This window comes from Anastrepha ludens, chromosome 3 (assembly GCF_028408465.1).
Source record: "Anastrepha ludens isolate Willacy chromosome 3, idAnaLude1.1, whole genome shotgun sequence".
Lineage (NCBI taxonomy): Eukaryota > Metazoa > Arthropoda > Insecta > Diptera > Tephritidae > Anastrepha > Anastrepha ludens.
In genome coordinates this window covers 68993785-69015860 of record NC_071499.1, presented here as the reverse complement: position 1 = coordinate 69015860, position 22076 = coordinate 68993785, and the positions used below count along the sequence as shown (strand labels likewise).

Genomic DNA, 22076 nt, shown 5'->3' with positions numbered 1-22076 from the left:
ACAACACCCAGCTGGCCCCACCAGATACACAGCATAACCTTCAGGCCATGAATATTCTGCGCCGACGTCGATGTTGAAGCATGGCCAGGGTATCCATACGTTGCCCGACGTTTTGGATTGTCGTAATGGACCCACTTTTCATCGCCAGTCACAATTCGATGCAAAAAACCCTTTCTTTTGTGCCGTTGAAGCAGTTGTTCGCATGCCATAAAACGGCGTTCAACGTCTCTTGGCTTCAATTCATACGGCACCCAATGGCCTACCTTTCGGATCATTCCCATGGCTTTTAAACGTTTGGAAATGGTTGATTGATCAACTCCCAAAGTTTTTGCAACCTCTTCTTGCGTTTGAGCCGGATCTTGATCGAGCAATTCCTCCAATTCGGTATCCATGAACTTTGGCGGCGCACCCTCGCGTTCTTCGTCTTCCAAGCCAAAATCACCACTTTTAAAGCGTGCAAACCACTTCTGGCACGTTCGCTCAGATAGAGCATGCTCACCATAAACTTCCACCAAGATACGATGACTTTCGGCTGCTTTTTTCTTCATATTAAAATAATGAAGAAGAATTCCCCGCAAAAACACATTATTTGGCACGAAATTCGACATTTTCAAGTGTGGTAAAAATATTGTTGTTTACGCTTCAAATAAAAAACTTATACTGACGTTTGTGCCTTACGACAGTAGCTCTCCAATGAATGTTTGGAAATGTGGATCGATGGAATAATAATCAAGTTACGCCATCTGTTGTAAAACCGTAACGAACTTATTCATAGTCCTATTATTTAATGTAAATAAATCAACAATAAAATAAAAAATAAATAAATCGAAAGCTAATAAAAAATTATTCATAAATTTTCCCATAAAATATTGTAAACATAACCTCAATACATACAAAAAAATCTCAATAATAACAAGAATTGCAGATTTAGAAGATGCAGAGTTTGACGATTTTAGAAATTTCGTTATGAATGTTATTGTTGCCGCTTCAATGTAACACATTTTCCTAAGTTTTTAGTTGTTACCTGTTAGTTAGATCTCCAAAACGGGCGTTCCAGGCGCCTTGGATTTCAGCGGTTTATTCAGCTTTAAAATTTGCTAAAAAGCCATTTCGCTCAAAGTCATATTGCCTGGAACGCGTAGTATGGAGTTCTAGCTCTACTCAGTTTTTGTGTATTCCCAAAACCAATCAAAAGAAGGGTGAGAAAAATAAAGTCACAATTTGGGCTCGGTGCGATGGCGCGTTATCATCATGCAAAATCCAAGAATTGTTTGCCCACATTTCCGACCGTTTGCAACGTACAGCATCTCTCAAACGCTTCAAAATGTATAAATAATTTTCTTTATTGAGTGTCTGGCCCGAGGGAAGAGACTAATGGTGCTCTACGCCTTGGCAATTGAAGAAAACAGTCAATTAAACATTCCCGGTACTTTTTGATCATAGTGCATACTCAGAACTGAATTGCTTTGGCAACCTTCTTGACAGCTGTCTAATCGATTAGTCAAAACTCAACTTACCGTGAAAAACTAAAGAGCCTATCGATTTTAGATTACTAAGCGGTCTAACGTAAATTGAGAAGGGTGCTTTCACCAGCGTGGACGCAACAGTTGTTTGTTTATAAGCCTAAAAAAACTTATGAAAAAATATCAATATCAAACGAATTTATTTTACACTAAATCATCGACGGCGAGCTGTCAAACAGCTAGAAAAAACACAAAACAAAGTATTTCTAAAACCAGATTGTGGGCGATGAACAACAAAAAAATCAGCTGCCAATAAAAATTTGACCTTTGGAAAAACCGTTGCTAATTTCTTACGGTAAGTTAAGTTCAGTTACGTATATTAAGTTATGTCTAACAGGATCTTTAGCTCAAAACTGTGCTGGCAGAGAGTATTTTTTAATGTCTAAGATGAATGAGATTTGAATGAGTTTTTATATGAAGATAAAAAAATTTAGCAAAATAATATAAAATCAAAAATTATAAATGTGAATAAGATGCAAATGTAATGAAGTGATCCGACCAAGAGGTACTAAGAAAATATATTCCAAATCTTGATTCCAAGGTATTTACTATATCTTTAGTTGTGCCAGATTTTTAATGAAATATCTGTCCTTCATATTTTTTATATTTTATCTATTCTTTATTATATTTATTTTTTTTTTTCGTTAAGTTTCGTTATTAATTCATTCAAGCCTCAATTTTTATTTAATAAATATGTAAGCTATTTTTATAAATACTTGACTATTAACCAGTTTCGATAATATTAAATTTTCTAATTAAATTTTTAAAAATTCATAAGCACTTAATTGCATAACGATGTAGAGCATCAACAATACATACATATAACTCGATTTGATCAACCTCGCTTGAGAGCACATCCAATTGTAATTTCTGTGTTCTTTTAATTTATTTATTCATTTTTTTTCCTTTATCTTTGACCCTTATTCTTAAATTTTCCCCCTATAACTTCTCTTCATGCTCTATCCGCCGTTTTTAAAATGCCATACTCGTACGCCGACCACCGCCGCCGCCGCCACCCGACCCTAATCGCGGCCCACCCCGCGGCAGTCCACTATGCGAAACGCTGCGACCCATTCGCGCCTCACTACCACGCCGTTCACGCGCTTTCCGCAGCAGATCGCTCGTGCTCGGCCGGCGGCTATCGCTCGTGCTGGACGTACCGCTGCGCTTGCACGACATAATGTCCGACGTAGAGGAGCGTCGCATGTTGCCTGAATCGACGGCATACGGCGACAGGTAGTACGGCGACGGCGAGCTGGCTTGCGAACGCGAACACATATCGTAGCGATTGATGTGCAACAGCTGCGAGCTAGAGCGATTATCGTCTTCGTGTGAGCTATTACGACGCGACGAGTATGGTGATTGTGGATAGTCGAGCAGCAGATTTTCCGCTTCTTCAGCATCGACCGATTCGATCTTGAGATAGGGTGGCATACGATTGTTGACAGTGGTGCCACCTCGGTTACCGGGCGGTGTGTCGGCGAGTAGACCGCTGCCATTGGCATTATCCGTAGTGCCGTCAATGCGTATCCCCCCTCCACCGCTTCTGCTACCGCCACTACCGCCACCGCCGCCGCCACCAAGCGAAGATGATTGTGAGTGCGAGTGTTTATTACCGTTACGCAAGCCCGAGTAAAGCGATTTGATGTGGAAATCGAAGGATTTGAAGTTGAGTAGGGAGCGACGCTTTTGAGTTTTTGGCTCTGAATCGGTCGAGTCGCTGGCGATTATCACCGTACCGTTGTTGTTGGTCGGCGTTGTGGCCGTTGCGAGGGCACTTAAACTAGTTGGGTTGTTGTTGTTTATCGAATCTATTTGTATAATTGCGGTTGCACTATCTAAGTGAGTAGTTGTTTTTGCTTCTACTGTTGTTGTTGTCATTGTGGTGTTTGCTGGCGCTGCTGGCACTGCTGTCACTGCTAACGTCGCGGCGTCTAAATCGTAAATATTTATGGTGTTATCTACTAAACTACTAACGGTAATATTGAATAACAAACTTTTATTGGTTGTAGGTTTTGATAAAATTGAAGAAAGCTGTTGTTGTTGTGGTGTTTGTTGTTGGTCTGTATAATGCACATGCAGCTGCTGCTGTGGATGCTCTTGCTGATGTAGTAGTAACACTTGCTGTTGTTGTTGTTGTTGTTGATGCTGTTGTTGCAGCTGCAACTGCTGTTGTAGTTGTAAATCATGTTTGCTTATTGTTGTTGTCATTGTTGTACTACTTAAACTAGTTTTACTACTAATCGCTTTCAAAAATTTATTATCGTTATCTAAGGACCCCTTTTGTCACTGAATAACACAGAAACCCTGCTTCGACGCATCCTTCGCATCGGCTTCCTCACAGAATGTCTCCTCCTCATTCTTCGGTGATTCTGCCCCGCAAGGACCGGCGCCACTAAGGCTAGGCGGACCCTGAGGGCAGGCTGATTGTCACCGAAGTGCGAGCGTCGATATCATTGGCGGCCGCACCGGTTTGTTTTCTAATATGCGCTCCAGCTCCATCATGACGCTGGTTGAGAGACGTGGCAGTAGCTGAAGGTGTTGCAAAAACAGAGAGAGATTGAATGAGAATACGAGTATAAATAAGATGAAACTCACTTGCAAGGATTGCAAACTCTGATGCAATTGTTCCGCCGAAGTTGCGCCTAAAAGCAGGCATTGTACCGGCTCATGTTTTAGTGACCAAGCAATGGAGAGCTGTGTTGGGCTGCAACCCAATTTCTCGGCCAGCGCTGCCAAATCGCGTAAACGGTCACAATGTCGGCGTCCCTCATCTACGCGGTCTTTACTCCAGCTGCCTTGTGGCGATAAGGCCGCCTAAAATCATATAAAAGAAAATTAGTGTCGGAAGTAACGTTTTAAATATTCACGCAAGTGATGTAAATATATTAACAATATGCAAAGACCTTTCAATATGTTGATAGCTAAAAAATAGTTGTATATTTTTAAACCTATTTTTTTTTAATTTGTGCACTTACATTTCGGTTTATTTCGTCCTCTGTCCACGAGTAACTTTGGCTTTTCGTCTTGAATGATCCCTTTGGCAAGAAGAGCTTTTCACCATTTTGCGTATCGGCCAATGCCATCGAAAGCGGACCCCAAGCCATCAGGCCCACGCCAATTTTGTTATACATTTCGGGTAAATAAAGTTCACATTTTTCACGACAAAACATATGATACTCGGATTGCTCGACTATGGGTGTAATACAGTTGAACTGCCGGCAGTTAGTGTAGGCTTCCATAATTTCGACTTGTGACCAACGTGCGGTGCCCCAATACATAGCCCAGCCTTGTTGTATGACGTAGTTCATGGCGCGTACAACTTCTATGCGGAAGAGTAAAATGAAAAGAAGACGTTAAAATTATTGTTTTCCTTTGAAATAGTAGGAATTAAAGGAGCCTTGTGTATGCTCATATATCTCACCTTCCATAGGGCACATAGCGTCAGCCTTGTGTATAATCACAATATCTATATATTGTAATTGCAAGCGTTGCAAACTAGCCTTGACACATTCGATAATGTGCTTGCGTGAAAGGCCACGTTCCTCGGATCTACGGAAGAAATTCAAAACAAAAAACGTGTAGAAAATTTTAAAAACAAAAGGAGTTTTATTGTTCTTAGATGAATCATTTGCCGAATTTATATTTCAAAATATATTTCTAGGCAAAATGTATCAGTAGCTCTAATTCTGTGCGAGAATTTGAATTTATGTACGCACGATCCGAGGGTTAAACATCAACTCAGGTTTCAGCGAAAATCTGCACATGTTTCTGTATAGAAAAGCTGCGATCGCAAAAGATAGTCAGCAGATTCGCCACACGACTCTTACTTCTGCTCTCAGAGAGCACTGCTCAACAAGACAATTCGACCACATGTGTCACATTCCAGCTGAATGTGTACCACCGTCGAAGAAGAATTGAGGCTTCGACTAAATCGAAAAAACAACTGGCACAGTGCAGAATTCCACACTAGCATCGGACACAGACCGAGTCGTGAGTTAGGCTTCCTGAATGTTGAGAAATGAGAACACACATTATCGATAATTATAGACCGAAGTACATGAGTGCGAAGGACGTGAGATACCTATCGATAAGACTAACACCCAAAAATGCAAAACGTTGGGCGATTTGAAGGCACCTGGTGACTGGCGGCATATTTAAGTTATATTGGAAATACTTCTGTCATCTGCTTAATTGTGATTGCAGTGGGAGTCACAGAGAAGATGAGGATCCCTAACTCCCTATAGATGACAACTGTAGTTCCTTTACCCTACTAGAGTACGAATAGGAATAGCGCGGTTAAAGAACGGGAGCCGAGCGGCCATCGGCTGAGCTGTATGAGTACGTCGGCAAGCAGCTGGTAAGCTGTGTGCATCAGCTCCTATGCAAAATATAATTGGATGAATATATCCCTATAGATTGGAATATAAGGATAATCCCCAATCTGTGTCAACTATTATGGAGTTAGTCTTTTAAACATTGCATTCGAGTATATTATCCGTCAATTTAGCTTATCAACGTGAGCTAAGGTCTAGTAATTGCGTCGCCCACCGAATATATGCAATACTCCGAATTTTGTAAAAGAAATGGGGAAGAGACTCGACAAGCGTCTTCCTGTTGTATCAACGAAAAGTAGTTGTTTATATGCCGCGATGTATAAATTTAGATGAGGCGTTCTAATACTCATATTCGTGTGTGGTACACTAAAGCTCGCTCAGACGTTTCTATATTCGTCATTCTTTGGGCGGTAAAGCGGTTCTCCTCTTTAAAAATTTTGGTTACTGAAGGGTGATGCTGGGGATTAATCTCAGCTGGAAAGTATAATAACGGAGCTTTCTTTATATTGTAAAAGGATATTCAATCGAAAGTGGAAATGAATTCAAAATTCGGGATGTGGATGTGGATGTACATCCATACCTCCATCGTAATCAAATAGCAAACTAGGTATCGTACAAATATGCATGAAATAAGATCTTATGCAACAGAGGTATATACTACACCTTACTCCTTCGATCAATCATACGTAACATACAGACAAGAGACAGATCGGTAACTACGCCCAGTATATCACCCGATGGAAAGCTTCAGATTCCTCTCTTCTGAGTTTCCGGTCATAGGAGCAATGAAGGAAATTATTCGTATGGAGCGGATGAGCTGGCTAAGATAGCAGTCTGATTGGATGATTCTGTAGCAGTGACACTGAGATGAACTTTTGATCTGATTCAAAATGGAATTCAATCGTATTTTCTTGAACTAGCGAGGAGGGGGCGGACAGACATCAAAGTTCGTTATTAGTTTTTTAAATTATTCAATACTCACTTAGTGCTCCAGTAGACTTTTGTGGTAATCACATATGCGGTCCTCTTCCAACCGGTGCGCTGCAAAATCTTTCCAATTTCCGTCTCTGAATGCGCCTCAGAGATATCAAACAAATTAATGCCACTCTCGATGGCCAAACGCAATATGGCCTCGGCTTGTTCGTCACTAACGCCGGGCGAAAAGACGGGCCACGTGCCCAGACCGACATTGGAGACGCGCAAGCCGCTCTTTCCAAGATTCTTGTAGCGCAAGCCGGGCGTTGGTGTGGAGCCATGTCGCAGCGGCAGTGCCGGATTCGAGCCCAAACTTATCGAACGGCCTTCACAGGGCGCGCAGAGAAGGGGAAAAGAACATTATTAAATTGGGTCAAAGCAAGAGAAATAACAGTTAATTAATTAAACTAAGCGACATTGACGTGCAAAACAAATGAGATAACGACCAATTGCGAGCAGCGAGTACAGTGGCGTGCAAATACGAGTATGTTTTTTTTTCGTTTTGATAAATTTGGTGTGGAAAAACTTGTGCACGGCATACGGATTGGAATGTTTATATGTATAGTAGGTGTGTGTAAGCAAACTTTAATTAATTAATTACAAAAAACGATACTCAGCCTCGTCGACAACATTGAATTTGAGTTGGCATTTTGACATACTTATGTGCATATTTTCAATTTTCATGTGCGTGTTGCACTGAGTTCGAAAAATTTTCATAACCTCAATTGGCAGGACATGAATTTCATATACCTAGTAAATTATATGTGAATTGAAAACTTTACCTAGTTTTGCGTTACATTGTCGATGTTTGGATTGATAGACATTTACAATAAATGAAATCTATTTAAACAACAACAATACTGATTAATTGATGAGTAGATGGACTAATGAATTGAATGAATGAATGAATACATGACTTGTTATTGAAAACAAAAAACAACAAACATATTTTACAAAAACACAAATGCAAAAAATTGTTCAAATATTTTCTTTTTTATACAATAATAATGAGTCTAAAAATTAACTATGTGATTTTAGCAGTTTCTAATATTTGAAGAAAAGAAAATACTTGAACAAATACGTTTGCACACGAGAAAAACATGAGAACAAAATGAGAACACTAATCATTAGAACACGAGTACAAGCGGCAGAAATTGGTAGTGAGAAATTTGATACCGAAATCAAGATGACCTCCCGTACCACTGAACTCCTCCATGCAGTCAAGTGACGCTATTGGGGCCCGGCACCTGTAATTGAAATTTAGAAGGAAAGCAAAAATTAAGAACATGGCGGAATTGTTTTTTAAAAATTCAATTTTGTACTTATTAATTTGGCATATACATATGTACATTAGGGTGCATCATTCTCCATATAAAAGCAAAAAATAAAAGTATCGATGCTGTTTTTTCAACGAAATTATAAAGTCTATTATATTTTAAGGCTGATTGTGGGCAAATCTTTCGGAAAAATATTGAGCTTTACGTGAGCTGGACCGATTTGAAAATACTACCAAAATCGCATTATCATGTTGTTGTTGTTCTTGTTGAAGTGGTTGAGTGTTTCCCCTGAAATAATCCCAATTAGTGACCAGCACCGTTTTACTACCACCACCCTCGTATAATGAGGTTTGATTGTTTTTTTTTTGTTCTAAGTCAGATCCATTTAGTGAGGTCCAAGTATAGCAGCAAATTCTTTATTTCGATGCTTGAGATCTCATTAATTTACTACAAGAAAGGCTTACCAAAGGAGCGGAGTCGTGCCTAAGCTAGCCCTGGACATTCACATAAGTAGTGGAAAAGACTTTCCTTCGCTGCTTCCGCTTGACAGCTTCTGCAGATAGGATTGAAGGGTAAGTTGAGTCTAGCTGCATGATCCCCTACTTTTTAATGGCCTGTAAGGGTTCCAGAGATGCGTGAGATGTTTCGCCGAGAGCATCCTAACAGATCATTCGTCCTCTGGATTTTGTACGACGGCCATGTGTTTTTTGTTGTAATGCATGTAGTTAGTTGCTTCCATCTTCTTTCGGCTAAAGCAAGATAGTGTGAAGCAATGGGGTGGGGTGGAGACTGCCACCGCCTCTGCTTAGTCTAGTGTCGAACCTTTTCTTGCTAGCTCATCCGCTATCTCATTCAACATACGGGGTGTTCCTGTGACCGGGAACCCATATCAAAGTGATTTCAAGCTAATGACTAAGCATTTCCAGCTCCTCTCTACACTGTAAGACCAGTTTGGATGGAATGGAGTTGGAGTCTATGGCCTTTATAGCTGCTTGACTGTCTGAGAAGATAGCTACTCTTGCACCAACTTCCGTGTAGACGCTGGCATAGTCAGGAAGACGAATTGACTGAGATTATCATGACCCCATACTAACCTTTTAAGCTTAAGCTCTGCTATCATTTGGTGTGATTTTTGAAATAATAAGTTAAAAATGTGATTATATTTAAAAGGAAATCGATATTTGGAGGTATTTCCAAATCGGTCCAACTCATGCAAATCCTAATATTTTTCCAAATTATTGTAGTGAAAGTGATAAATTATAATAGATCTTGCAACACGTCCGTTGGAGAAACCATATTTCTTTTTTTTGTGAGGCACCCTAATGCATATATCGCTCATTTACTTCAATAGTGGCATAACTCAAAAAACCAAAATGTTGAGAAAAACGGTTTCAAAATTAACTATGCCACCCTAAGTAAAATTAAAGACATATCTTCATATATTAACCATGAATTTTTAACACAACATAAACTCGAGCTTGTGGTTCTTCTGCATACTTATCTAAATTTTTTTTTGTTTTGTATTATGACACTTTAGAAATAAATGGGCGGGTATGTGGATATACCTATTATGTAGGCATATGATTTTTTTGCAGAAGTGGATTTTAGTTGACCTATTTACGCCTACAAAAAAATACATATTTTTCTAAATAAAATAAAAAGGAGTATTAGCGAAGATTTACACCTGAGCTTAGTAGATAGAATTTCGTTGGCGTCAATTTGCACGCAAAAAGTTTCCAACACTCATTGCTTGCCCATCAAGCGATTAAAATTTCAACTCATTTCAGGTGACCTGCTTGCTGTGCGTTGATTGTCGCCGCTATTTCGTTCGAGTGCTTATTTGTTTTTGGAAACTTTATTTCAATCTCACTGGCACTTAATTTTGCCTCCGCTCCACTCCATTCCATTCCGCTTTCGCTTATTTTTGCTTCATAAACCACCTGGTCTGAGGTCGCTACTTTGCTCGGCTTAAAATTGTAATCCTTCAATTGACTTTTTACGCTCGTAAGTGGTTTGCAAATACAATTTCCTCTCGCTTACTTAATATTTAATATTATTATTGGCTTAAACTGACCAGCTAGTAGTCTGATTGCTCAGTTGATTGGTGTTGCGTTAATGTTGCAATCAATCGCAATCCACGATGAGATACTTCGTGCTCGAAATTTGTGGGCAGTTTGTAAGTTCAAGGGTCATTGTAGTTGCAATATATATTGCGACTTTAATTGCGTTCGACACAATCCTATAGTGTTCAGTATTCATACAGGTAGCTGGGTGGTTTTTCCAGCATTGGAATAAACGAAAATTTCTGAATTTCTTCTCACTTTGCTTTTATTTAGAGAAATACTTTTTAAGAGTAAGAATAAACGCATTTCAAGGATACATTTTTCTTCAACAAATAATTTTTTTTTTTTTTAATCTAAACAAGTATTTCCCAAAGTTCGATATCTGTGGCGGCTAGTACCTTTCAATGTTTTTAGCGTATATTTTTCATTATTTTTACATCTAAATAAAAATAAATAAACGATTTCTACTTTCAATGTGTCTTTTAAGTCTTCGTGTTCCCAAAAGCTTGTAGAAAAATCTGTTAATTTCGAAATTTGCCTAAAAATGTACACTCTTGATCAGGGAAACTATTTATTATTGACTTTGTTAGCACTTCGACTTTTTTAGACAATAAATTTTGGTTTTCTCCTAAAAATTCGGATGTAAGCTGTTAGAGCCAGCCATTTTGCTATTTTTTCGAAAAAAAAGCAGTAGGCCAAATATTAAATTTATTATTAAACTCCAGTGGCCACCGATTTGTACCACTGAAAAACACGTGCACGCGATAGAGCAGAGTCCCCATAGGTTGTCTGCAACATTTTTAAGGCGTCTGAAGCCGAAATTTTGTTGGAATAACAAAATTTCAAACAAATTCTTTGAATTTCCATCATTAAATTCGAAGAACACACTCGAGCTTGACTTGTTTACAGTAGCACAGAACACGAACTATGTGACATATCACGCTGAAATTTGCCATGTAAGCTTATAACAGCCCTACCAAAAAACACAAAATTTATTTTTGCCATATGTCATCCGCGGACCGTTTTACTGATAACGTCTCGTTCATATTTGAGCAGAAGGTATTAGACAACAGAATTTTTTTGTTCGATTAATTTTCTACTCTCTCTCACTACTTGTGAGAGGAGCGCCGACAAAGTTTACTTTGATTTCGGCCAAATCCAAAGGAAAAATACTACCATCAAAAATTTTTTTTTTTAATTTTTCTGGCTGAGAAATCGAGCCACATAAGAAAAAATGATGGCAGTCCGGGATAGAATTTGTTGTCGAATTAGTTGCTTGAGTTAGGTTAGGTTCCTGTGGCAGTCGGTTTAGAATAGCCAACTCACTTTGACCAAGTAGGTCCATTGAAGTACCACTGTACAACACGGGAACCCTAGTGATTATTTATCAACCATTTAGACGCTCTTATAAAGCGTAGGATAGGTTTTTATCCTAACACGGATAATTCCGTAAGAGAGTCCGAAGAGTGTTTTTCTAAAAACCTTGCTCTTTTCCTAACTAAGGCTGGAATATGAGAAATGTTCGATTGTATCTTCCTCTTCCTCGCCTCTACAACTTCTGCAGTATTCATGAGAAAATACTCCTAGCCTACTCATAGACGAGTGCTTGCCTAACAGCGTATGACCGATAACACAAGCCACCACCTTCGAGATATTCTCTCTTGAAAGTTTGAGTAATTCTGCTGAACTTTTCTTATCAATTTGCGGTCAAATAAGTCTGGTTGTAACACAAGTATTTTCTTCTCTCTTGGCCTTATGGAGAATATTATTTTTGATCCTTAATTTGCTGGTTGCCACGGGAATTCCAATATTGTCTCTGTTTTCAAGCAGTGGAACAGTAGTACCCTTTCTGGCTAGCTCATCGGCCTTGCAATTTCCTTCGATATCTCTACGTCCCGGAACCCAGATAAGGCTGACCTTGAAGATGGTGCTAATATCAATTAGAGCTGCCAGGCATTCCTGAGCAATATTTGATCTTATTATAGCTGCTTCCATTAATTTGATGGCCGCCTGACTGTGCGAGAAGATTAGTTGCTTAATGTATTGTAATTTAATTATTTTGGTTCTTTGTTTGTGACAAAAGTTGGATTAAATTCCTTCAAAATTATTGCAGTCTATAATATTTTCTTCTTTTATAAGAATTTAAATTTTTGCATAACAGTGTTAATTCACCAACAGCCTTTAATTTCCACAAACAAAATTGAAGTAAGTAATTCATGAGATGATTCCTTCCTAAAAAGTTTACTTAGCACAATAATTTGCAAATTTTGCCGTTAATATGCACATACACTAGCATGAAAGTGTATGTGTGTTAGTGTAAACAAACGCTTACACGTGCGGATGTGTGCGAATATTGTAGCCGCAACCATAGCCAAGTTGCTGGTAGCTGCCCCAGTTTAAAGCAAGCGCACACACACATATGCACACGTACACATACACGCATGCACTAAGCTTCTGGCTGGTTTAACGAAGCATTAAAATGGTTTCTGTGGTGAACTCTGATTTTTAAATAATTTAACCACTTTAAATGCGGAGCAGTGGCATGTTGCTTCTTGCAACTTTAAATCGCAGAATATGGTTTACTCGTACAATGCTGTGCATTTCCTTGACTTTACTTCAAACGGCCACTAGTACTTGCTGTTGTTGTTATCTATTAACGTATACATTTTTACTTTATTTATTCTATTTTTTGCAAACCATTTTATTTTTGCTGAATGAATTCGAGTTGGAAAAGCAATTATTGTTGCGTTGCTAATTGCACTTGGCTTAATTGCACACGCACACACATACAAGCACGCAAACACGCAGTTAATATTGTTTTTGTATTAAAGGTGTGTTTTTTTTGTGCCCCGTTTCAGTTACTGCTATACTTCATAACTGGCAGTTTTTATTATTGTTTTTGTTTCTGGTTCTCGAATGTTGCAATTACGGTACAATGGCGTGTGCTTAATGCAATGCTCAATGTCGCTCTCCACAACTTCATTAGTTGTGGTGAGTGAGGCCATGAGCACGCGTATGTGTATACATGCTTTGATTCCTACAGCCTTTTGGCTGTGAGCGCAAAAAATAACTGCCGGCTGGCCATGTAACAGACCCACGATAATTTGTAGGCAAATTTTTGCTGTTGTCAGCAAATGTAGTTACGGAACTCATAATGTTAACAGCGTTGGCATTGGCGGCAACGTTTTAATTTACATTTTAAATTATTGTTGTAGGAAGCCCAGTCGGTGGCATTCGAACTGTGTGGGACAACTTGGTGGCTCTTACGTGTATTGTAAAGTATAAAAACTTTTTTTTATTATATTAAAATTTTAAAACCACACAATTTGTGCTTTTTGTCATGGAAGTTTCCATAACATCGCAATTTGTAAAAGGTTGTTATTTTAAAGCTATAAATTTTAATATTTACAGACAAGCCGATGAAAAAAATCCTTTAAAAACTACGAATATTCATGTATACCCACCATTTGCATGGAAACTAGTTGACATTTCTTCTATCTCCACTGTTGAAAGGACGACTATACTAGGCTGAGCAGCAACTGCGAGTGTGTACCTATATGAGTATTGTGTCATTTCTACTTACATAGATGATTGGAGATATTGGTTGAGCCTACCGTTTATAGGGAAACGCTGTCATTAAATTGACATAAGCCTTAGCGAGTGCTTTTCATAATACTGCCACTCTCAAAAGTATGGCCGAGTGGCCTACGCTGTGCTTGTCCACTGTCAATATTTTTGTAGAGTGTTGGAGAGTTTAAGGCTCAAGGCGATAATGTAATTTTTAAGTGAGTGAATATTTCACTCAGCTATAAATGAGAAAGATCAAAGGGTTCAAAACCAAGAACAGGCGAATAATGCTCTCGTTTTGCTCAGCCTGGGGTCCGGTGGCAATTTGAAAAAATTCAAGCAATTGAATATCTTTGGTCTGCAGGGCGGTTATCTTAGTTGAAATGCTTACTTGATTTTAAGAAAATATATTATGCGGTGGCTCAATAAAGAACTCGGACACCCAAGTGATATGGTTTTAAATCCAAAAATATATTTTAAAATGCAAATCTAATGTGCTTATGTGTCACATTTATTTTCGGTCTTCAAGCGAGTTTTTCAAAACTACAAAAAACATAAACAAATATACAAACATAAAAACTTAGCAAAATACATGACAAAAAATAACTCGGACATTTATATAAAGTAGGGTTAGACAAATAATATTTAAGGAAAAACAATATAATTAATATTTAGTCGGCAAGCATTTATTTTTTCTCACAGCATTTATTCTTCTTGGCATGGATTCGACCAGCTTCTTGCATGTTAAAGGATCTATTTCCCCCCACTCTTCTTTAATAGCATCTTCTGCGGCTTTCTTGTTTCTAATATTAGGTGCGCAAGTAAGTTCCAGCTGTTTGTCAATAGATGCCGCCAGCAGTGTGTGCTAGTCGATTCTAACAAAACCCAAACGTCATAAACCAAGCTTAGACATATGGTAAACAAACAGCTTCGAGACATTAGTGATTTTGTTTTGGTATCATATACTTTTGGTTTTGTGAAAATGTCTGGTTTTGTGCCGAAAAATCGTAATTTGCGGGAAGTGTTGATTTTCCACTTTCATTTGAAAAAAAACGACGGCTGAAACGTATCGAGAGCTACAACAAGTTTATGGAGATGCTGCTTTAAGTGAACAACGTTCCGTCGCTTCAAAGACGGTGATTTTAATGTTGACGACTGTCCGCGTGAAGGAAGGCCAAAAACCTTCGAAGAGGCTGAATTGGAGGCATTGCTCAATGAGGATCCGTGTCAAACGCAAGTAGAGCTTGCTTCAGTATTAGGAGTTACCCGCCAATCCATTTCCAAGCAATTGCTTGCTTTGGGAATGATTCAGAAACAAGGGACTTGGGTTCCTTATGAGTTAAAACCAAGGGATGGCGAACGTCGTTTTTTCGTCTGTGAACAACTGCTCCAACGGCAAAAAAGGAAGGGGTTTCTTCATCGGATCGTGACGGGTGATGAAAAATGGATTCATTACAGCAATCCAAAGAAATGAAAGTCATGGGGACTGCCCGTTCATGCTTCGACGTCATCGCCTCAGCCAAATATTCACGCTGCGAAGGTTATGCTATGTATTTGGTGGAGCCAAGTTGGTGTTATTTATTATTAACTGTTAAAAGCAAGCGAAACCATCACTGGGGATCGGTATCGACTTCAATTGATGCGATTGAGCCGAAGACTGCGCGAGAAGCGGCCGCAATACGCGGAGAGGCATGAAAAAGTGATTCTACAGCATGAAAACGGTCGGCCTCACGTTGCCAAACCCGTTAAAATCTACCTGAAAACACTGAAATGGGAAATTCTACCCCACCCGCCGTATTATGCAGATATTGCGCCGACCGATTATCACTTGTTCCGATCGATGACACATGGTCAACGTGACCAGCAGTTCCATTCATATGAAGACATCAAAAATGGCTTGATCCGTGGATAACCTCAAAAGATGAACAGTTTTACCGCGACGGTATACGAGATCTACCAAAAAGATGGGAAAAAGTAGGAGCCAGTGATGGGTAATATTTTCAATGATTCACTTGTAACCATTTTTTCAGAATAAAGTTAAATTTTGATTAAAAAAACAGCGAGAACTTAGTTGCGCACCTAATAACATGCTTTTTCAGATGGTTTTTCAAATTAGCACACATATGTTCAATTACATCGTAACTCTTCGTTAGATCTTCTCCACACATATGATTGTCCATCTGACCTAAATATGTTAAACTTGCTTTCATCTGCAAATAAAACGTGCTTTTTATTTTAAAATAAAGTTTATTCTCTTATGCTGGTTAATCTCGTTGATGAAAGCTTTTTTTTTGTGTGTAACTCTTCTATTATAATTATTCTTTGGCTTTCGGGGTCGCAGTTAACATGAAGGTGTTGGGCGACTTTTGTTGCGAGTTTAGGGGCACTCAAATTTGGATTTTTCTTAATTCATTGCACTATCCACCGTTCATCTGCATCCAACAAGAGTTTTGGTCGTTCCGAATTTTCCATGGACTATGTTTCTTCGAAACATTTTATCACGTCTTACGGTTAAACGGGGTTTATCCACTATTTCTGCGATATCCCGAAAGGTTTTACACTTTTCATGAGCTTTGTCCACGCTGTCTCCCCATGTTTATAATTTGGACTTTTGTTCAACAAAACGCGACTGGAATTTTATTTTAATTTATTATGTTTGGTTCTTTCTTTGCTCTATTCTACCGAGAGTAAATTAATTGTGGGATTACCCGTTTTAAAGTGCCAAACAATCGCAATAGTGCCAGATATCCGACTTATTTTTTGACACCAATTTTGAGAATGCTGCATGATAAATTTTTTATATCAAGGAGATAATAGATTTGTAAATTATTACTATTTTTAGAATCCTATTTGAATACCCAATAGAAAAATATAAAAATAAAAATTTGTAACTTGCTTTTCTTACAAAAATTTTGAATTTGATGTACAAGTTCTTTATTGAGCCACTGTATTTTCATAGATGATGCCCGTTACTATCTTATAGATGAGAGGACAAAATATGTGCATACATGCATTGAAACAATCTCAGAGCAAAAAATATTTTTTTTTTATAAAGTTTCCTTGAAAATAATGTTTGCGATGTGTCTATGTATATATGAAATACATTGTGTTGAATAACTGTAGTACTGAGACTTATTGGCTGTAGTACTGAGACTTATTTTGAAAATTTGTTTGTTTCCTAATTAAGTTTAATGGTTTTTTTTTTATGAAAATATAGTTCATTCTCAAGTTTCAAGCCTTGTACAAATTAAAAAAATGTAACAAATTTCCACCAAAAGTTCATTTTTATTAAGAATTTTTAGATAAATTTCGGGTATGCAATTTTACAGTATGCAATTTTACAGTTCGAATAAAGTGCAACTTTCTGTGAGCTTAAAACTTGCGTTGGTTTCTGATAATTTTTTTCTTTTTGCTGGTGGTCTGGGTCATATTCTCCATATAACGAATGCTCGACATTTTTTTATATGGATGACAACTCCTAACACCGCCAGCAAAAAAGTTGTATAAAATCAAACTAAGTTTTGAGCCACATAAGAATTGCACTTTATTATAATAAAATTCAATGGGGTGTAAAACTAAAAAATAAAAAAAAAATAAATAATTGGCGCGTACATTTCTGTTAGGTGTTTGGCCGAGCTCCTCCTCCTATTTGTGGTGTGCGTCTTGATGTTGTTCCACAAATGGAGGGACCTACAGTTTTAAGCCGACTCCGAACGGCAGATATTTTTATGAGGAGCTTTTTCATGGCAGAAATACACTCGGAGGTTTGCCATTGCCTGCCGAGGGGCGACCGCTATTAGAAAAATGTTTTTTATTAATTTTGCCTTCACCGAGATTCGAACTAACGACCTCTCGGTGAATTCCGAATGGTAATCACGCACCAACCCATTCGGCTACGGCGGCCGCGGTGTAAAACTGCATACCCGAAATTTATCTAAAAAGTCGTATTAAACTGAGCTTTTGATAAAAATTTGCTAAGTTGTGTTTTTAGTTTGCACAAAGTTTGAAACTTGGATTTACAAGGTATGATCAGTGCATACAAAAATTATTAAAGTAAAGAGAAAAACAAATAAATTTTCAGAACTTGTCAAACAATCTTTGTGTGTTGTTTTTAAGGATGATATATTACAAGTTTGATCATCCGCTATGATGAAAAACAAAATTGTGAGAGTAACTTCGGCTGCCACGTCACAAGGGAGTTGGCAGCATAATTCTGCCCGCTCATTTCTCACGTATTCACCCACTCGCCCAATCAGACGGCAACGGAGAACAGTGAGTGGAGACTGGGTTGACTTTTTCGTATATCACCAAACAATCTCAATTTTTCCCGCACTCTGTCGCAAACCAACTGCTGTCATAACATCTTTTCCATCAGCAAATCAGTTGATTCTTTCAAATTCGTTGAGAGCCGGTTAATGGTCTAGTCTAGGCCACACCTCTTACATCTTTTCACCATGTACTTGTATAAATGATCAGAGTTGATAGTGAGAGAGCAAGTTACATATATGCTGTGCGAGAAACTTCTAGTCTTTAGATCCATACCAACGGCGAAGTGTAGCCACGCACGGTCACACTTTTCTCATACTGACCTGTTTAGTGGCCCTGGAGTTGAGCTATTTCAACAATTTTTCGCAAAATTACTTCGTATCATGAAGGAAATTGCACTATAAATACGATTTTTCCAAATATTTCGCCTGCAGCGTCATCTAGCGGATGACTTGGACATAATTGAAATATGCTTAGTAGTTTTTGTGCAATTTACTAACAATGAATTCCGCTATCATTTTTCGCATTAAAAACGAATTTGGTAGGCCAACTCAGCGTGCTTTACGAGGGCAAGATGAGAAGTTGCTATGCTGATCCAGAAGTGGTACTAGCAAGTCTGAATTTTGACTGGTATTCTGTAACACTATGCCTGACTATCTGGCATTCCAACTTTCGGGCCGATTGATCTTTTAGTGTATACATACCTATTAGGGCGGGTCGATTTAACCCATTTAGAGTGCTCCAATCGAGTCCAAATGTATGACCGACCAACACTAACTTTGGACGGCCGATCCACCCATGCCAGTGGCACACCCCCTGGAACTCCCCTGGGGGGTTTCCCATACAATCATTTCAAAATATCACCATTTTTGCCCTTTACATGAGAAAAGAAACTAAAAAGTTCGACCCAAATTGGGGGACATCAGAATTCGTTTTAGAGGTATGGTTCCTTCGGTAAAGTTTCTTATTTTGATCCCTAGAATATGATTTTCACAGAGCAATGGGCGATTTTTTTGCCTCCCCACAAATCGACCCGGTCTAATACCTATATATTAGCTATTGAAGAAGAGTCTTGAAGAAATGCAGATGTGAAAATGGAAAAGTTGGAGAAACGAGCCGTCATGAAATATTTTCATTTGAAAGGCCGAACATTATATTTAGATTCAACACTGAGAGGGCTTTCTGAATTACAGGTATTTTAAAAAACGGTGTTGCACAAATTTAAAAAAAAGCTTGCACAAACACTGACGACGTCCGACAGAACATTACCTTTTCTTTATATCATCTTTGGCTTTTGTTAAGTAGACAGATGTACGATTTTATACGATAAAACAATACATTAAAATTATGAATTTTATTATGAAAATGGTTGATCTTTAAGAATAATACCATATATCCTAAAATTTGTGATTTTTTTGGTGGAAGTAATTGTCCGAATGAGTCGACAATTCGAGGCTTGGTGAAAAAATGTCAAGAAAGTGGTTCTGTCCAGGACAAAAAAAATGACTGGCAGACCAAAAATTGAACACTCTGTTGAGAATATTGCTGCTGTAGCGCAAAGTATTGCTGAACAACCAACATCATCGATATCTCGACATTCTTAACAATTAGACAATCGAACCAAAATTTGTACATATTTTATTATAAAACACCATCTAGGTATATGAGTCTTTTGAAAGACTCTTTACTTGTATGCAAACTGAATATGTAAGCAATATTTTGCATTAACACTTGTACATACATGGCGAAGTTATGTGTTAATTTGTGTTAAGAACTAATGCCCCCTGGAGGTCATGTGCATGTGGAGCTCTTCGATAAACAGGTCTATGCTGATTTCAGAGGGCCACTTGAGAATAACGCGTGCTCTGCACTGACGTATTCTGATTGAATTGGAAACTAAAATGGAATAAATGCTAATGAAAAGCCATTAACATTGTCGCAAGCTGTATTATTTACCACACATAGCAGCAATTAAGCGATTGCTGCTGAATATAAAATTCAATTACGGGAAACTATAACGGCTTCCTTGCAATAACCAAAAGTGCTGGTGCTTCAACCACCCTACAACACCCGACCAGGTGTGTGCGTGTTTACCTGTAAATTGTCACCGCATTCGATTCTTCGCTTGTGTTATCCATATTGTTGTTGTTGTCATTGGTATTGCCAACACCAATAGCACCGCCACCACCTCTACCAGCACTCGTTGCTGCTGCCGCCCCGCCTGCCAAACCACCCATAAAAACGGCGATGGGTGCATTGGCATTGACAGAATTCGTTGCCTGGACGTTGGTGGCGGCGAGGGCAGCTGCATTCGAGGGAATAACAGTAATATTCGCGTATGTTGGCATGCTATAGTTGTTGCCGTGCATGGTAGAGTTCGAGTTGGCATTGGCGGCGAAAGCGGCGGCGGCGGTGGCACTAGCCATGACAGCGCTCGGTGCATGGCCGTAAGTGTGCGACGCATGGGCGTGAGCGCTGGCAATGCCAATGCTACCATTCAGTATGCTCAGGTTGCCGCTGCTAAGCGCAGGCGGTGGAGGTGGTGGCGGTTGTAGCGGCGGTAGCGATGAAATGCCGCCACTCAAATTGGCAGCGCTGCTGTTGTTGAGGTTAGCCGCGGCAGAGGCGACGGCAGCGTGAGCGTGTGGATTGTTTGCTGTTGCATTTGTGGTTGTGGTGGTATTGTGGCTGCTGCTGCTAGCATGCGTTGTTGTGTTGTTGTCATCAGGCGCGGTCATGGTGTTTGCGGTTTGTTGTTGCTGTTGTTGCAACTGTGTATATTGCTTTGTGGCGGCTTTGGTTGCTATTGGCATTTTATGGTATGCCACAATGAGAGATGAAAACTTTTTCGGGCTCTAGAATTTTTTCAAATTATTTTTGTGGCTTTTTTGCGTGATTGTATGATTGTATATGCGCTTTTTATTGTTTCCCGTTGTATATTATTTACACCCGTCTCGAAATTGGTTGTGTTTCCTTGAATTTTATGCTTTTTTGCTTTTAGTTGTGGTTTGTTGTTGCTTCATTGCTTGCGGCTGTTCAGCAACTATTTACGGAAACTGAAAAGCCGTGAAATTTGGATAGTTTTATTGGTAGCAAATTGCTGGATTCGTTAATAGGCTTATGGAGGAGAGTTTCGGGAATGAAACGTGGCGCGCAGTGTAAAAAGTTGGTTTTACTAATTCCTATTATTGCGTTATTTTCACTTTGTTTACTTTTTTTTGTACTACAACTACGACTACTACTATTATTGAGTCGATTCGAAGCTCTAATTTTTTGGTGACTAAAAAATGTGCAGAAGTTGAGCTTGTTTAGTATTTTTAGTATTTTTGTGATTATTTAATTACGGTTTTTGAATGAGCGAGCACCAATGTTTTACTTTTCATAAATAATTCTATAAACGAATTTATTTATTATTTCTGTCGTTTTATTTTATTAGAATATTTTTTTAATATTACTTTGCGTGCATATTTCATTTATTTTTTATAGCTTCTTTTGGTTCATCAAATGAGGTTTTGAACGAGGTTACTGACATTTTTTTCCAAATTATTTTTATCCATTTGTTTATATTTGTTTTTTAATATGCAATTCAGTTCATCGAAAAGAAATATTTTAGTACGACATTTTTTTCTAAATTATTTTTATGCATGGCTTATATATTTTATTAGTTTAACATGCTTATTGAAATAAAATATTTTATGATAACTTAATTGAAAAAAACAATTTCTTATAAACACTTTTTCTAAATAATTATTTTATGAATTATGTTATGAACACCTTTTCTAAATAATTTTTTATTAATTATTTTATGAAAAAAGTATTTCTTATGCATTGTTTTTATATATCCATATTTGAATCCATTTATTGAATAAAATTATTTGTTTTATTAGAGATTTATTCTTTTGATTGTAAGATATCATTTTCTAATGAACACTTTTTTAAAATAATTTTTTAATAATTATTTTACGAAGAAATTGTTTTTATGCATTATTTTACATATACATATATTAATATACATATCAACTTGTTCACTGAAATAAATAATTTAATTATGAAATATTTTTCAAAATT

The 22076-nt window shown here is 38.1% G+C and overlaps 2 protein-coding genes across 2 annotated transcripts; both read right to left on the bottom strand.

The window, feature by feature from the left end:
* Nucleotides 1–838: 838 nt before the first annotated feature.
* LOC128858181 (transcription initiation factor TFIID subunit 12-like) lies at nucleotides 839–3735 on the bottom strand. The gene has a single exon (XM_054094234.1). It carries the CDS (start codon nucleotides 3732–3734, stop codon nucleotides 2496–2498), a length of 1239 nt encoding a protein of 412 aa, XP_053950209.1. The 5' UTR covers nucleotide 3735; the 3' UTR covers nucleotides 839–2495.
* Nucleotides 3736–3953: 218 nt separating this feature from the next.
* Nucleotides 3954–21632, bottom strand: LOC128858179 (voltage-gated potassium channel subunit beta-2-like). Its single transcript, XM_054094233.1, has 7 exons — nucleotides 20103–21632; nucleotides 8012–8082; nucleotides 6843–7161; nucleotides 4948–5075; nucleotides 4502–4848; nucleotides 4122–4340; nucleotides 3954–4055 (listed from the first exon to the last, which is right to left on the bottom strand). The coding sequence occupies exons 1-7, from the start codon at nucleotides 20819–20821 to the stop codon at nucleotides 3954–3956; spliced, it is 1905 nt and encodes a 634-aa protein (XP_053950208.1). The 5' UTR covers nucleotides 20822–21632.
* Nucleotides 21633–22076: the final 444 nt, after the last annotated feature.

Excerpts from the sequence above, each read along its gene's own strand:
- LOC128858181 (XM_054094234.1), bottom strand. The coding sequence starts at position 3,734 with ATGACAACAACAATAAGCAAACATGATTTACAACTACAACAGCAGTTG.
- LOC128858179 (XM_054094233.1), bottom strand. The coding sequence starts at position 20,821 with ATGCCAATAGCAACCAAAGCCGCCACAAAGCAATATACACAGTTGCAA. Across the intron at positions 5,076-6,842 it reads AAAGTCTACTGGAGCACTAA|ATCCGAGGAACGTGGCCTTT; the intron begins GTGAGTATTGAA and ends TTTCTTCCGTAG. Across the intron at positions 4,056-4,121 it reads AGAGTTTGCAATCCTTGCAA|CTACTGCCACGTCTCTCAAC; the intron begins GTGAGTTTCATC and ends CAACACCTTCAG.